This window comes from Cladophialophora bantiana (assembly GCF_000835475.1).
Source record: "Cladophialophora bantiana CBS 173.52 unplaced genomic scaffold supercont1.13, whole genome shotgun sequence".
NCBI lineage: Eukaryota > Fungi > Ascomycota > Eurotiomycetes > Chaetothyriales > Herpotrichiellaceae > Cladophialophora > Cladophialophora bantiana.
The window spans coordinates 1,074,886-1,088,133 of record NW_015971587.1 but is presented as its reverse complement, the minus strand read 5'-3'; the positions used below and the strand labels follow the sequence as shown (position 1 = coordinate 1,088,133).

The window sequence follows — 13,248 nt, the reverse complement described above, 5'->3', positions numbered from 1 at the left end:
CGAGTATTGATCCTAATATTTATGATATCGGCCACTCCGTTGCTCGGTTTACGACAGGGAGCCGGTGGTACTGGATATTCACCAGCGTCACCCGCTACTGTCTGCGCAGGGGTTGAGTCTTTGAGATGTTTGGCGATATGTTTTGATATCGATCGACTCAGCCTGTGCCGGGATGCTTGGTCCGGCCACCAACACCAGAATCGAAACAGTGGAGGCGGTGTCGCCCTGTGGGTCGAGATTTATTGATGTATCTTCCTCGACCATATTCTACAGGGTTGAGTCTAGTAGTCATCTGCATGCCCGAATCAATCTAGATCGTTGTGTAACTTCTCGGCGAAGCTCGCTACTTCTCTCAAGTTCGACACCCACCAGACGACGCGCTTACTGCTTTTTACCCATTGGCCCCCGCCTCGACCAGCGACTCCCTTTAGATCCCTAGTCGATGTGTGTAGATCAAGCTTCAGCACCTCAACGCCCACCCGCTCCAGACTCTCCTTCAACGCGGCCTGCCCGCTGCCCATCGGCTCATCACGCACACAGATGCCCACATCAGCAGCCAGGAGGCAATCAAAGTCTGTCGCCGAGTCGCCCACGTAGAAAACAGGACCATCTTCTTCGTCTTCTTTACCTCGCAGGTTTTGGAACGCGGCGAGTTTATCGGCGCTGGTTCGGATGCTAACGGGCTCTGAGACGTCGCCCGGTGTTTCGCACGGGAGGCGGTTGGAGAGAATCGGGAGGGAGTCTGCTGCGCTTTTCATGGCCGATGGAACGTCCCCAAGAGCTGCAGATAGACATGCTCTTATGAAGGCGGCGCTCCAATTCACGCTGATGATGGAAACGAGAGACGAATGGTGATCTCCAACTTCATCCCCTGGATGGTGATGCGCGAGTGAGAGAACTTCATCCCACCCATCTCGGAGTTGGATCTCATTCCGCCGTACCGAATCCTCTGCTCCCACGCGGATATCTTGTTCAGTGACATCCGCGAAGATCCCCGCGTCTCGCACCCTGGTTACACTTCGCATTTCGACTTCTCTCAAACTCGCCAGCCACGCGCTCTCCTGGGTAATCTCCCCGCGGTCCTTCTTCACCGGGCGATACGCGGCCTCGTGCTCAGCGTAGTCCGACAGGTAAGCCTGGACTATTTGGTCCCATGGCACCAGATCACGATGCCGATTGCGCCTATAGCCGATCGCGGCGACATTGTGCAGCGTGTCACGCTCGGTGAGTGTGCCGTCCCAGTCAAGGACTACGCGGACACGATTCATTTCTCGTCTTGTAGGCATGGAAAATGCGGATAGGTGTGGAATTGTAGGAGGAAAGAGTTTGCGCATTATCCTTGTGTTGATAGAGGATCGAGGAAAGGTTCAGGTTCTACCAAGTATGTGATGTATGCTTGCCGCTTTAAACATGTACGAGGTACCCGGGAACCTTTTCTGAAACTTCTCCACTTCAGCCTCGTGCGATCTTCCCCTGAGCCCACTCCCTGACGAACTGTGCGGAGCAATCCTTGCAAACTTCCAAACACTCGCTCTTGGAAACCGCAGAATCCTTGGGCCTGTGTACTCACCTTCTCCTCTCGGGCGGTCCTGATGAAACAAAAGTCCGCTTGGTAGGTACAACGAGTGAAGAGGTAGATTCAGTCTGCTGGAGACTGGGCATCTCCGAGAGGGTCCTCGATGAGCTACAATTACTGGTCTTGACGCCTGCCTGTCCTTGCCATCAAGAAAGGCGAAGAGCCATATACTCTTCTTGAACCCGTGAGAGCCACACTAGATTACTCAAGAGCATGTTGAGGAGTTGACTTGTGGCTGCTCAAGAATTTGATCTATTCTGACCTCTTAATAATTGGCCTCTTGACCTGGATCGTCTTCTGAATCAGCAGCTCAGGCCCCTGAGACTTTTATTTAACGTCTGGCGGTGCATCTTCGCAAGAGCAACGGCTTTGCGCTAAAGCGTCCACGTCTTGAAGTATCAGCCGTCGATGTCGACTGGATATATGTTGGTGAGGCAGAAAAGCATGTGCAAGCATCCCCTTTGCTGATGGGGCAGACATTGTAGCCAAGGCACAGAAATTTAGCAAGGAGTTTGGAACCCAGATCACGTCGCGATAGGTGAGGCTTCGAATATTATGGATAAGCCCTTTGGCGCGAAATTGGTTGGAAGATGGTTGTTGGTCAATGGCATCGGCCAGTGGTATAGAGCCTTATCCCTCCTTTGCTCGCCAAGAGATACGTTGAAGATACCCTAAAACGAGCTGAGAAATTGGAAATGAAATGTCCACATCTCACCATTGGTGTTGAAAAGGTGCCCTGAACCTTGCGTAACAGACATGCGCCAAAATGGGGCACCCCACACTTTCCTAAAATGTGCGTATGCAGATTCAACATAATTATGTTTCTCGACTAATGCAACCGCCGTACTCCAACAGTTGCTACTGACCTAGGATTCTTTTTTTTAAAGGCTATTGAAAACTGCGAAACAGTCGCATGGACAATATAAATAGGCTGAATCTCTTCCATATCGGACCAAGATTGCGGTCATCGACTACGGCGTGTTTCCGGATGCCATTGGCAAGTGTGGCTGGAAAGGCCGCGGGCCGGACGAGTTGTTGAGCTGGATCCAAGAGAAGTTTGGGAAAAAGGTTTTTGACTTTCGAGACTTAGTCAGATGATACTTTGTCGTCTATAGCCCATCCCCTATCCACTAATATATAAGTTGATTAAATACTCATCTGCAAGGGGAGTGAGTGGCATCAAACTGAAAGTTAAGAGGTTAAGGGGAATATCACTAAGCTAAATCGGTATCCTTATACCAGTCTCGAGAAGCAAGGTCACAGTTAGAAAACCAGATCCGAGGGATGAACACTCCTGCTCGCCAGAATTGAGTAATTTAATCGCGGACGGTAGTCTTGTGTTCACTGCTCATATACAAACGGCATATATCTGCCTGGCATCCAATCAGATCTGTCACTGTACAGCCAGGCACATAAGTTTAAAGAACCATTCCTCTTCCGTGATGTACTCGGAACAGACGTCCTTGAAATTTTGCAGAGCGACCGGGTCGACGGCAGGCGTACCGCCGTCGTCTTCGCCACTACTGCTGTATGTGCTGGGCGCGCCAACTCCATGTGCACGGCCCAGATTGTCTTGCGTGATCTTTGTCCCGTTCACGATCCATCCGGTGTATTGTGGGAAGGCAGTTGCAGGTGGCGTCTGCGGACCCAACTCTCCCTGCCTGACCCCACCGCTAATGCTTGTCGGGTGCTTGGTGCTTCCCTCGACGCAGTAAGGCGAGGTAATGACGTCTCCCACGCGGTTGGAAAACGCAAGCTCTGCCACCCGGTTCCAAAGCACCGTGACGTCCTCGATCATCTCTGGAGTATACCAGACCCTGCAATCCGCTGCCTCGTAAGCGAAGTGCAGGGGAGTGTTGTGCACCTCTCCCATTCGATAGGCGTTGAACGAGTTCACCCGTAGACCATCGGTCCCAAAGCGATTTCGAGGCCCATAATCCCAGTGCTCGAATATCGGATCTCCAGATCCGGGATGGGCATCAGTCTGATTCAGATATGCGTCCACCATAGCTTCCAACCAATCACCGTTGAACACTCTGCTGCCTCTGACTCCGCCAATCGTTTGCATAGGACCTGTTTGTGGCCGTCCGCCAACAACGATGCTCATTACTCGGAACTTGTTTTTCAGATATTCGACAAAGATCGAGCACGCAGACGCACAGATCCTGTGGCAACGTATTAGCAATCATCGGCAATTGGGGAGTGGCTGATGAGACAAAACTACGTTTCATAAAGCGCAAGGGAGTGCTCTGCACAAATTCTTACCCGTCAGTCAAGATAATCATATTTTCGGGGCTGAATGGCCATTGTGCTCCAGGAGTTGCTTGCGTAATGTTCATCTCCGTATGGTCAACCAAAGAGTAATCGTTGTTTGTATAGTTTTCCTGGAAATAGGAGGTGAAATATCCCGGACCTTCGCGGTAGGGGCCATAGAAATGATTCACATTGTCAAAGTTCTTGGCTCCAGGCGACATAACAGCCTGGTAGGCAAATGGCGAGTACCACTCCTCGGCCTCGAGTTCTTCCTTGTCCAGTCCTGTGGTAGGATCCTTGTTTTCGGCAATCTGAGTCAGTTCGCTGTAGTACTGAATGACAGCTTGCTGAGCTCCTGAGGCCCTCATATTGGACTTGGTGTCGGGTGTCGTATCAGGAAATAGTTGTACCATCGTATCTAGGCACAATTCCACCGATCCTCCTCCATTCCCCTGCAAGTCGATTATAAGCTTCTTCTTGCCGTTCTCTGTTGCAGATGCCAGAATTTTTTGCAGGGCCTTCTGGAATTTTACATCTGAACTACCGTTGTCGCTGGGGGAAAAGCTGGAAATGACTATTACGGCAACATCACTTGGCACACCATCGCCCCAATACCCTTTGATGAAACCGCTGTCGTCAGAGAGCACGTCAGGCGCAGGTAATTGTCGCTTCATTCTCGGTTTAGCATATGCAGACGCTTCAGACTCATCGATGGAATCTGGAACTGCGAAAAACCGCTCGTACATTCCATACCCGTCGACAATTCCGGTGAGATTTCCCTCCCACTGAGCGTAGTTATTGAACGGTTTGGTTGAGCCGTTGTGAAATGTCAGGTTTGTGTAAGCTCCGGGATAAAACTCGGGACTCTCGAAAAGCAGTCCATAGGGATACATCAAGCCGTTATACAAGGCATCTGGGTCTTGTGATGTGCCGGTCAATGATTCGATCTGTATATATTCTTGAACATCAAAGCCATTGATCTTGGTAATTGGAGAAAACTCTGCTTCGGATCGTAACCATGGGCGATCATCATCATCTCGATAGTATCTGTCCTCTGTTTCGTACGTTAGCGCCCATGGTATGATTTTTGAGTGGGATATAAGCTCCTCTGGGAAGATGGAGCCGGGAAAAGTAACAGATTGCTGCCAGTATTGAGACTACGACCACAATCTCCCACTGGCAAGCTTACCAAAAAGATATACCAATGGGTTTTGTACTCCATCTTCAGACAAGGAGATCAGGGACGATACGGTCCGGTGAAAGGTCAGTGCGCCCAATATTGGGCCTTTTGTGGTAAAGTGGTCGTCTTTTCCCAGCAGTGCCATCGTATGCAGATCAATTTGCAAGTCGTACTCGCTTGAATATTCATTTTTTGCCACTTTCTGTTGAATTTGACTCAGTGTATCAATGATATCAACTGGTGGGAAAAGCCATCCGGAGGGGGGAAAAGCTAAATAGTCAAGAGTACTTTGGATCTCGAGATAGCCTCGAAGGCTATCAACCAAAGCTTGCGCATCTTCTTGTTTGACAGGTACTGAGCTTAGGCATTCGTACGCGAGTTCTGGGCTGAGTAGAAGCACGTCCCCTAATTTCGTCAGCGGAGAAGGCCGCAGTAATCTTGAGGATATACCACTGGAAAGATCGTATATATCTGCAATTTTCGCGCAAGGATGGACATATCCCACTTCTGATCGTACTACTGCCGCCAAAAAGTGTCCCACCCACAATAATCGAGTAGAGACCCACAACGGGAGGGCCATTACATGAGAACGAGCCAGAGATTGTCGCATATCAAGAGACGTCCCGTCTGCAGATCCTGTTTCTGTGAAAGATGTTTTCGAGCAGAAGGGTCACAAAAGTAATGGCAGGACATACGAGAAGGGGGAAAGAAAACGTAAAGCAAACGCTTGGGAGGAGGAAGGGGGGACTGTTGTTGCTTTTCAAGATGGACAGGCAAAAAGGAGGATGATCACGTATCTGGGCTGAAAGATGGGGCATCATCCCGTCTCTTGCTCAACTTTGAAGTTGAAACAATCCTGCGATTCACCAGCCAAGAAAGCCGCTCTGGGGCTAGCTCAGCCGCAAATTGGTAGGAATAATTCCACCTTCCATCGTGAACGAGCCACTGAAGAAAGTAATGTTCTGGCTGGCGTTGGGAGAAGAATCGCCAGTACATATCTGCGACGTCTGGTCTGAGCTTTTCCATGGTCTTGTTTATGGATGTTGTGCACTCAGTCTGACCATGGAACATTGAAGTTGGAAGGGGAAGAGCTGAAAATTGTTCGCATTCCGGCCCAGTAGGGCGGAAATCCGTCTCTTGGCAAGGAGCCAGCCAAGACATAGGCGGTGCGGTTTCTCCAGCAAATATAGAAAACAGATTCAGCTCGACTGGCCGTTGAATGTAATCTGGAGGCCAGGAATAGGTCGATTGGTTAGTCTATTGATGCAGGAAAAGCTATCTGGAGTGGCAGCGAGCAAGAACGAGGTATTTATCTGTCGAGCTATGTACCTCGTAGGTAAAGGGTCGTCACAATGCCAGGAGCAAACGAGTCTAGCCCAATTAGGCTAGGAGCCTGCCAACATGGGCCTCGTGTACCTGGAGGAATGAAGAACTGCATTTCCGCTCAATCGAACGATGCGCTACACGGACTCTGAGACTGAAAGTTGTTCTAAAAGAAAGACTGGGTATTGCCACATTTCCAACGACATGGCAAAATCATGGGGCCCGTCAGTTACGTTTAAGCAACCAACAGCGCAGCCAGAAATCCAACCAGGAGTCCAGCCTCTCCAATACTAAGCCTGATCGTTGGAGGAGCAGCAGATTTTGAGGTAGATGGGGAAGCCGGAGCCGATGATGTGGATGTCGATGTTGTTTGGGTTGAGGAAGTAGAAGATTGTGTTGCAGACGGGGTTGAGGACGCAGAGCTTCCACCACCTTCGATGGTGTCAAATGCTGGATCGTCTGCATATTGTGCAGAAACACCCGATGAATTGCTACATGCAGATGAGGGTGTGCCCATTCCTGAGACAAAGTTCACGTGCATGCACTAAGGGTTCGGAAAGATCAGTTGAGGCAGTTCCTTGTTTATTCCAGCGCGCACAATTCGCACTCTAGACGTATCAGGGGATGAACACATACCTGGTAATGCATGCCGTCCTCTGCATCCTGGATGATTTGGAGCAACCCGGGGGATCCTGCCCAAGAAGCCGGTATTGTGAGGGCAGGCTCGCAGAAACTGTTCAAACCGAATTCTTCGACGGTTGGGAGTAGGACAGTCCAGTTGGGTGCGGTCAGAGATGTGCCCAACAAGGCACGGTAAGCAAAATATGGTTGTGCATGAAGGGTTGTGAGGCCGACGGCGTCACCTTCGACGTGGAAATCTGTTATATTGTCGGAGCTGGATGGACTGAAGCCGCCGCAGGGCGATTGGTCTTCATTATTAATGTTGTTTCCAAGGGGTGGCGGTGTTAGAACAATGAAGTGAGAAGCACATATTGGCAGGGATATGAGGGCGAGGAGCGAGGTGACTTTGGGAATTCTCATAACTTCTTGCTGGCTGGCAGTTTTGGTTTAGACGTACGGTTTGGAGAAGAAAGGAAGAGAACACCAGAAGGCAAACAAAAAGGGCGGCCGCTGTCTCTCGCAGAAGACGTGATGTCGAAACACATGGCAGACTGCATTGGTAGCCGAATATCCGTGTTGCATGGCTCTTCTGACAGGGCTGGTGCTGAGAGGAAACTTGCTCACCTTCGGCCGACTTCCGGCTTGGTGCTAGCCTTGCGGACTAGCTTCATAGACGACCACAACAAAATGCTCTGTTGATAGGCTTAAGTCCATGTGGCTTGCAAAGAGTCAACGGACCGTCGACTCCTGCCACGTTCGACAAGCTTTTGCCTGAAGCATTAAATGAGCTTGAGCCAGATAAGCATCCCGATCATAAATGCCTCGCACCCGCCCTTATGGAATGCATGAAAGCAGTTTCCCTTTGACAAAAGTCGCCCTCAGCTGTAAACCGTTCGATTTAGTATCGACAAGATGCGGTCTTCAATGCTCTGTCTTGGGATCGCGCCCCTGATCTCGCTGCTGGTGTCTGCACACACCCAAATCTGGTATCCTCAGTGGCGCGCAGACTCTTTCGACCTACCGTTTTCGCAGAGGATATATCCCTGTATGTGAAGACTTTTTTCGTTAGAGCACGACTCAGGACTAACGCAGACCTCTTTGATTTCTAGGTGCCGGGATATCTGACAACTCAACAACACCTCGAACTGAGTGGCCTCTCACCGGAGGATCTCTCAACGTCACTCTCCATGATGCTGCCGCTTACATCTTCATCAACCTCGGCCTCGGGGCGAACTCGTCAGACTTTAACATCACCTTGTTCTCTGCGCCGCTCAATGAGACCGGGCCTGGAAATCTTTGCTTCCCCAAGCTGGCACTACCGACTGGTCTCCCCATTCAGGAGGGTACACAGGCGTCGATCCAATTTGCAACAGCCGGTCACAATGGTGAGGGCTTGTACAATGTATGCATAACATCTTATTCACCCAAGATGCCCCGGGCTCTTGCTGATTGTTCTTTAACACAGTGCGCCGACATTATCTTCACCAATAATGCCACTCTCTTGCTTTCGGATCAGTGTCACAACAGCTCAACCGTGAGCGTTACTACCCTTGGTTCTTGTTCATCCCTTTCGATGAATTCTAGCACTGAGTCGAGCTCCGCGACAGCCTCGAGCTCCTCCGCTGCGGAGACGTTCGTTCCCTCTGCATTGATGATACTTTTGGCGAGTCTGTTTGTTGCTGTGTGGTAGTAGTACACCACAAGCGCCAATAGGAGGGAATGGAGGCTGGAATGGCGGAAGTACGGCGGTCACACATGCAGAGAGAGCGAGAGCAAGGCTGAGGGAGAGGGAAGTAGACTCGGAACCTCAGGGGCCAAAATTTGACGCCAAGACGCTTATGCTTTGCGCTAAGTCTATATTGGTTAGCTGAAATTGTGTCCTCTTGGCCCGTTTTTCCCGACTCGCGAGTAAGAATCTTTCCCTGCATACCAGTAAATCCTCCATTCATGAGTCCGACATTCGAGATAACCATGGCGCAAATCGTTCCAACACCGCAATTAACGTCTGTCACGCTAAGAATAAGGCGATTCTCGTCCTATGCACCATAATCCTGCGGAATTTCCCGAGGACCACACAAATGAACACAGGAGCTGATGCCGAATTTTGACTTTGAGGGAACGAATTTGTCGAGCCCCTGCCGTTTCAGGTATCCCAGATTCTGAAGACAAACCTGCAGGCTTGAGTTGGTCCAGAATGCTATATTGCTTTGCAGGCGTTCACCAGCAACTATCTCTCCAGATTGGCCCTTGTGTCTCTCCATCATTACAGATAGAAATCAGAAAGATGAGTCCTAGGTTCAGCTAAGCCAGTCTACACTAGCTGTCATTTCCTTATCCCATTCTTCGCTTCTCCAAATCTGTCAATATATCGATATAACGCTCAACTTAATTGGTGAGCAAATGGAGCGCTCAAGATGCACGAAGCAGCTAGGAAGGCCCGTTTATATCGTTGCGACGGCGAGCGGGAGACGACCACGTCAAGATCACATTCAGGCTCAAAGAGGTCACCCACAAACCTAACAGAATGACCGATTAGGGGCTACGTTTGTGCGATGAATGGTTGTGCGATGAATTGCTGCAAGGAGAGCTACGGTACCGCATCAAGGCGGATCGCGTCAATCGAAGTTCGATCATGCCCTTCTGCTACATCGATATCTCTAAAGAAGCTAGAAATGAGGATGGCGCCGTTCATTCCTCTCTCCTTACCATGTCTTGTAGGTCTTGTTCTATCCTCCAGGATCTGACCTGTGGTTGTTGCTGGGCTCGCAACGAGGTGTACAGTCCTTCCGTCTTCGCCTTCCATTGTCCGCGGACTGCATATAATATATTACAGTCTCATCCGCTAGGCGTGTCATTTGTCCTTCTGGAATTCGAATGTCCGTGCCGATAAATGACAGACATTGCTGTCAAGATACTCTGCTAGCCTCCGCCTTGTGCGCTGATCCCGAGGTAGTTAACCGAGGCAGAGTGGGGGTGTGTCCTTTCTTTGAGGCCCCAACAAGCTCACACGACTTTGCGCGGAAGCTCCAAACAATTGTACTGTTGGGAACCTATTCGCAAACACTGAGTATCCTATCATCGCTTCCATGGTGAAGGCGGATTGCCGAATTTCATAGCACTGGGAGTACTCGTGACCCACGCCGTCAATGAGGCATCCGGCCTATCACAAGTCAATTCCGTAAGCCATTTTCGAGCCTCACCGAAACTCCTAGGATAACAACTTCATCCTCATCCCTCTGCCACTTTTTCCTGATCTTGTATAGTCAAACATGGGCAATTCAACGCAGACCAACCATTCAAAACCTCAGAGCTCTTCGGGCATACGGTTTATTTCGACCAAGCCTGTGAAGAGACGAGCCTCGCAGGCTTGCACTCAATGTCGACATCGAAAAGTCCGCTGTGACTTCATCTTCCGCCGTCCAGCATCCTGTACCAACTGTCGACTGGATGGAACGGTCTGTGAGGTTCCCAAGAGCAAACGTCGCAGGTAAATGTATCTCCCTGTGGATTGTTATCTGTGGCTTGACGTAGTCCTAGATCCAGTTATGTTGAGACATTCTGTTCAATTACGCCAGCTACCCTTCTTTCGCAGGAAGTGGGTGCAAGCACACCATGGCATGAGAATACGTCGCCTTCCGATGATCAGGGGAATGAATCTCAATGTGACCGCCTTGATAAAGGTTTGCTAGCCGCCGCCAGATTTCGCCGCACTCCCGCTCATTCATCCCACAGAATCAGTCCAGGAGGTTGTGGTGGAGGCTGAGGGGAATCTTGAACCAGCAGATGATTCCATCATGTGGACGATCATGTCCAATCAGTTCGATCCGCCATGTCAAAAGGACCAGCCATCTGAGAAAACATCAAAAATTATCCTACCGCATTATCTGCGCCCAATTCCGACGCATATCTCCAACGAAGACCTCGACTACCTTCAAAAGAAAGGAGCTTTTGATATCCCGGCTACCATTCAACGCAACGAGCTGCTTCGGTGTTACATCCAATATGTGCACCCTCTTTTACCCATCATTGATCTCCGCGACTTCCTACGTGCTATTGATAGAGACGACCCTAGCGACACCATCAGCTTGATGCTACTCCAAGCAGTCATGTTTGCGGGCACCACGTTTATTGACATGAATTATGTTACGGGCTACGAGAATCGCCGAGCTTACCAGAGAGCATATTTCCAAAAGGTCAAAATGCTCTACGACCTGGACTTTGAGGAGGATCGAGTCACAGTTGTACAGTGCGTTTTACTAATGACATACTGGTACGAGAGCCCTAATCATCCCAAAGACATATGGCACTGGGTTGGAATAGCGGTGGCCTTCGCGAGATCCGTCGGTCTCAACTGCATTCCCCAGGAAAGTTGCGGCACCGTCCAGGAGAAGCGGCTTTGGAAACGAATATGGTGGGGCTGCTATATGCGTGATCGGCTGGTCGCAGCTGGGATGCGGAGGACGATGAGAATCAAGGAGGAGGAATGCTGCGTCGAGGGATTGAACATCGAGGACTTCGAAGCATGCACCTCCCTGTCTGATTTCGAACACATGATTGGGTCCGCCTGCGCGACCGGCGATGGGCCAACTCACGCAAACCTGGTCCGGCTCTGCATAGCTTTGGTCGAGCTATGCAGAATCATTGCAGATATTCTGACATTACAGTACGCGACGCCATCGCAGAAGATCGGTGGAACTCACGAAGCCACTATGAAGCTGCTGCCCAAGTCGCCGTCCGCTGCAACCGAAGTAGGAAGGCGAGATCGAGACCTCGAAACGTGGTATGAAGGATTGCCCGCGGAAGTTCGCTATTCGTTTTCCGAGACGCAACATGACTCGAGTCCTGTCAGCGATCGTGTTGTGTATCTGCACAGCGCGGTGGTAGCCAGCGTCTATATTGCGATCACCAGCACCCTGCATCGACCACAGTGCATGATCGCCCCCGCAAAGCATCTAACGGAGACTCAGAAGAGGTCCAAGATGAAGGTATATGACGCTGCAAGCAAGGTGGCATCCCTCTATCGGGACATCGTCGCCCGAAACATGACCGACAGTGTCCCCAATACAAGCGTGGCAGTCCTACTCCCGGCCTGTGTTGTCCTTCACGCAGATGCCCGGTCAGCCACCTCGGCAACATGTCGAGAGTCCCAGGAACGCCTTCAGGATTGCGTCAAGGTCTTGCAAAGACTACGCGAAATGTACGCCTCGGCAGATTTTGCACTATTGGTACTCTCTCAAGCGATCCAGAAATTAAATCCTGCCACCCGGGGCCCTGTGTCTCAACAAGGAACAGCTCTAGAGTCCAAACCTGGCCTAGGCAAGGTCCATTCTACGACGCAGCAGGACCCAGGCATGACGGACCCTTCTCCATCAACACAAGAGAACCAATCTCTGCCTAGCTCCAAACCAATTCATTTTCAGTCTGTGTCGACTTCAGTGACGAGGAGTACGGAATGCGTGCAATTGACAGGGCCACATTGGCGAGCCGAAGAAGCCACCCATAGAGAGAGTCAACGTCACCAAATGCACAGCCATAATCAGATTGACGGCGTGAATGATTTATGGTGGGACGATTTAGTAAATTTCTAAGCCTCTTTCAGACAGCAGAACGGCCAACGTGTTGGCAAGCCGAAGCAACCGGCAACGTGGCTGGGCGAGCGGGAAGGGGCTTGATTTCCCATATGTTCGTGTAGCTTAAGGCGTTCATGATGACGCCGATACCGACCTGGAGAACCAACATAACCCAGATTTCGACAGAGTTGCCTGCCCTTCCATAGCCAGCCCAGAAGACACGCCTCGATATCGATAAACAAACATGGCATAATACTGCCCATGCTTATGAGGAACGCGCGACGCCGCCCCAAACTGTCGAACCACTACCGGTGAAGTTGCACAGGACGCCAACCAGGATCGCAACCTGTCAGATCAGTGCCCTCGGCGATCGACTGGCACGGGAAGGCTTGCGCGCACCAGATCAACTCCCTCTTCGCTGGTGAACGGGGTCTGCGTGTAGAAACATGTGCGTTACAGGCTGGCACTGCATGGACCTAGAGTCATCAATAAAGAAATCTTGCGGAGCATGAAGCGGACCTATATGAGTCTGGACTGAGGATGGAAGAGGGCTAATGTCTCGCCCATAATACAAATGCTCGTGTACCGAAAAGCAATCCGGCCACGAAAAAAAGGTGACGAAATCTACCTCACCGACCGCGACGCAGCTTGCGCTTCCAAGATCTGAATGGACAAACCTACCTGTGCTCAACAAAAATAGGAGGACGGCGAATGATCTAAAGGGT

The 13,248-nt window shown here is 50.6% G+C and overlaps 4 protein-coding genes across 4 annotated transcripts; 1 reads left to right on the top strand and 3 right to left on the bottom strand.

Moving 5' to 3' along the window:
• Positions 1 to 305: 305 nt before the first annotated feature.
• Z519_08753 (uncharacterized protein) lies at positions 306 to 1,286 on the bottom strand (the record flags this gene model as incomplete). The annotated part of the gene is made up of 1 exon (XM_016766481.1): positions 306 to 1,286. One exon carries the CDS (start codon positions 1,284 to 1,286, stop codon positions 306 to 308), a length of 981 nt encoding a protein of 326 aa, XP_016617639.1.
• A 1,683-nt stretch (positions 1,287 to 2,969) lies between these two features.
• On the bottom strand, positions 2,970 to 5,589 carry Z519_08752 (uncharacterized protein; the record flags this gene model as incomplete). Its single annotated transcript, XM_016766480.1, has 3 exons — positions 2,970 to 3,741; positions 3,842 to 4,883; positions 5,019 to 5,589. The coding sequence occupies 3 exons, from the start codon at positions 5,587 to 5,589 to the stop codon at positions 2,970 to 2,972; spliced, it is 2,385 nt and encodes a 794-aa protein (XP_016617638.1).
• Positions 5,590 to 6,567: 978 nt separating this feature from the next.
• Z519_08751 (uncharacterized protein) lies at positions 6,568 to 7,373 on the bottom strand (the record flags this gene model as incomplete). The annotated part of the gene is made up of 2 exons (XM_016766479.1): positions 6,568 to 6,876; positions 6,969 to 7,373. The coding sequence occupies 2 exons, from the start codon at positions 7,371 to 7,373 to the stop codon at positions 6,568 to 6,570; spliced, it is 714 nt and encodes a 237-aa protein (XP_016617637.1).
• A 492-nt stretch (positions 7,374 to 7,865) lies between these two features.
• On the top strand, positions 7,866 to 12,541 carry Z519_08750 (uncharacterized protein; the record flags this gene model as incomplete). Its single annotated transcript, XM_016766478.1, has 6 exons — positions 7,866 to 7,998; positions 8,063 to 8,355; positions 8,419 to 8,634; positions 9,490 to 9,667; positions 10,529 to 10,633; positions 10,686 to 12,541. 6 exons carry the CDS (start codon positions 7,866 to 7,868, stop codon positions 12,539 to 12,541), a joined length of 2,781 nt encoding a protein of 926 aa, XP_016617636.1.
• Positions 12,542 to 13,248: the final 707 nt, after the last annotated feature.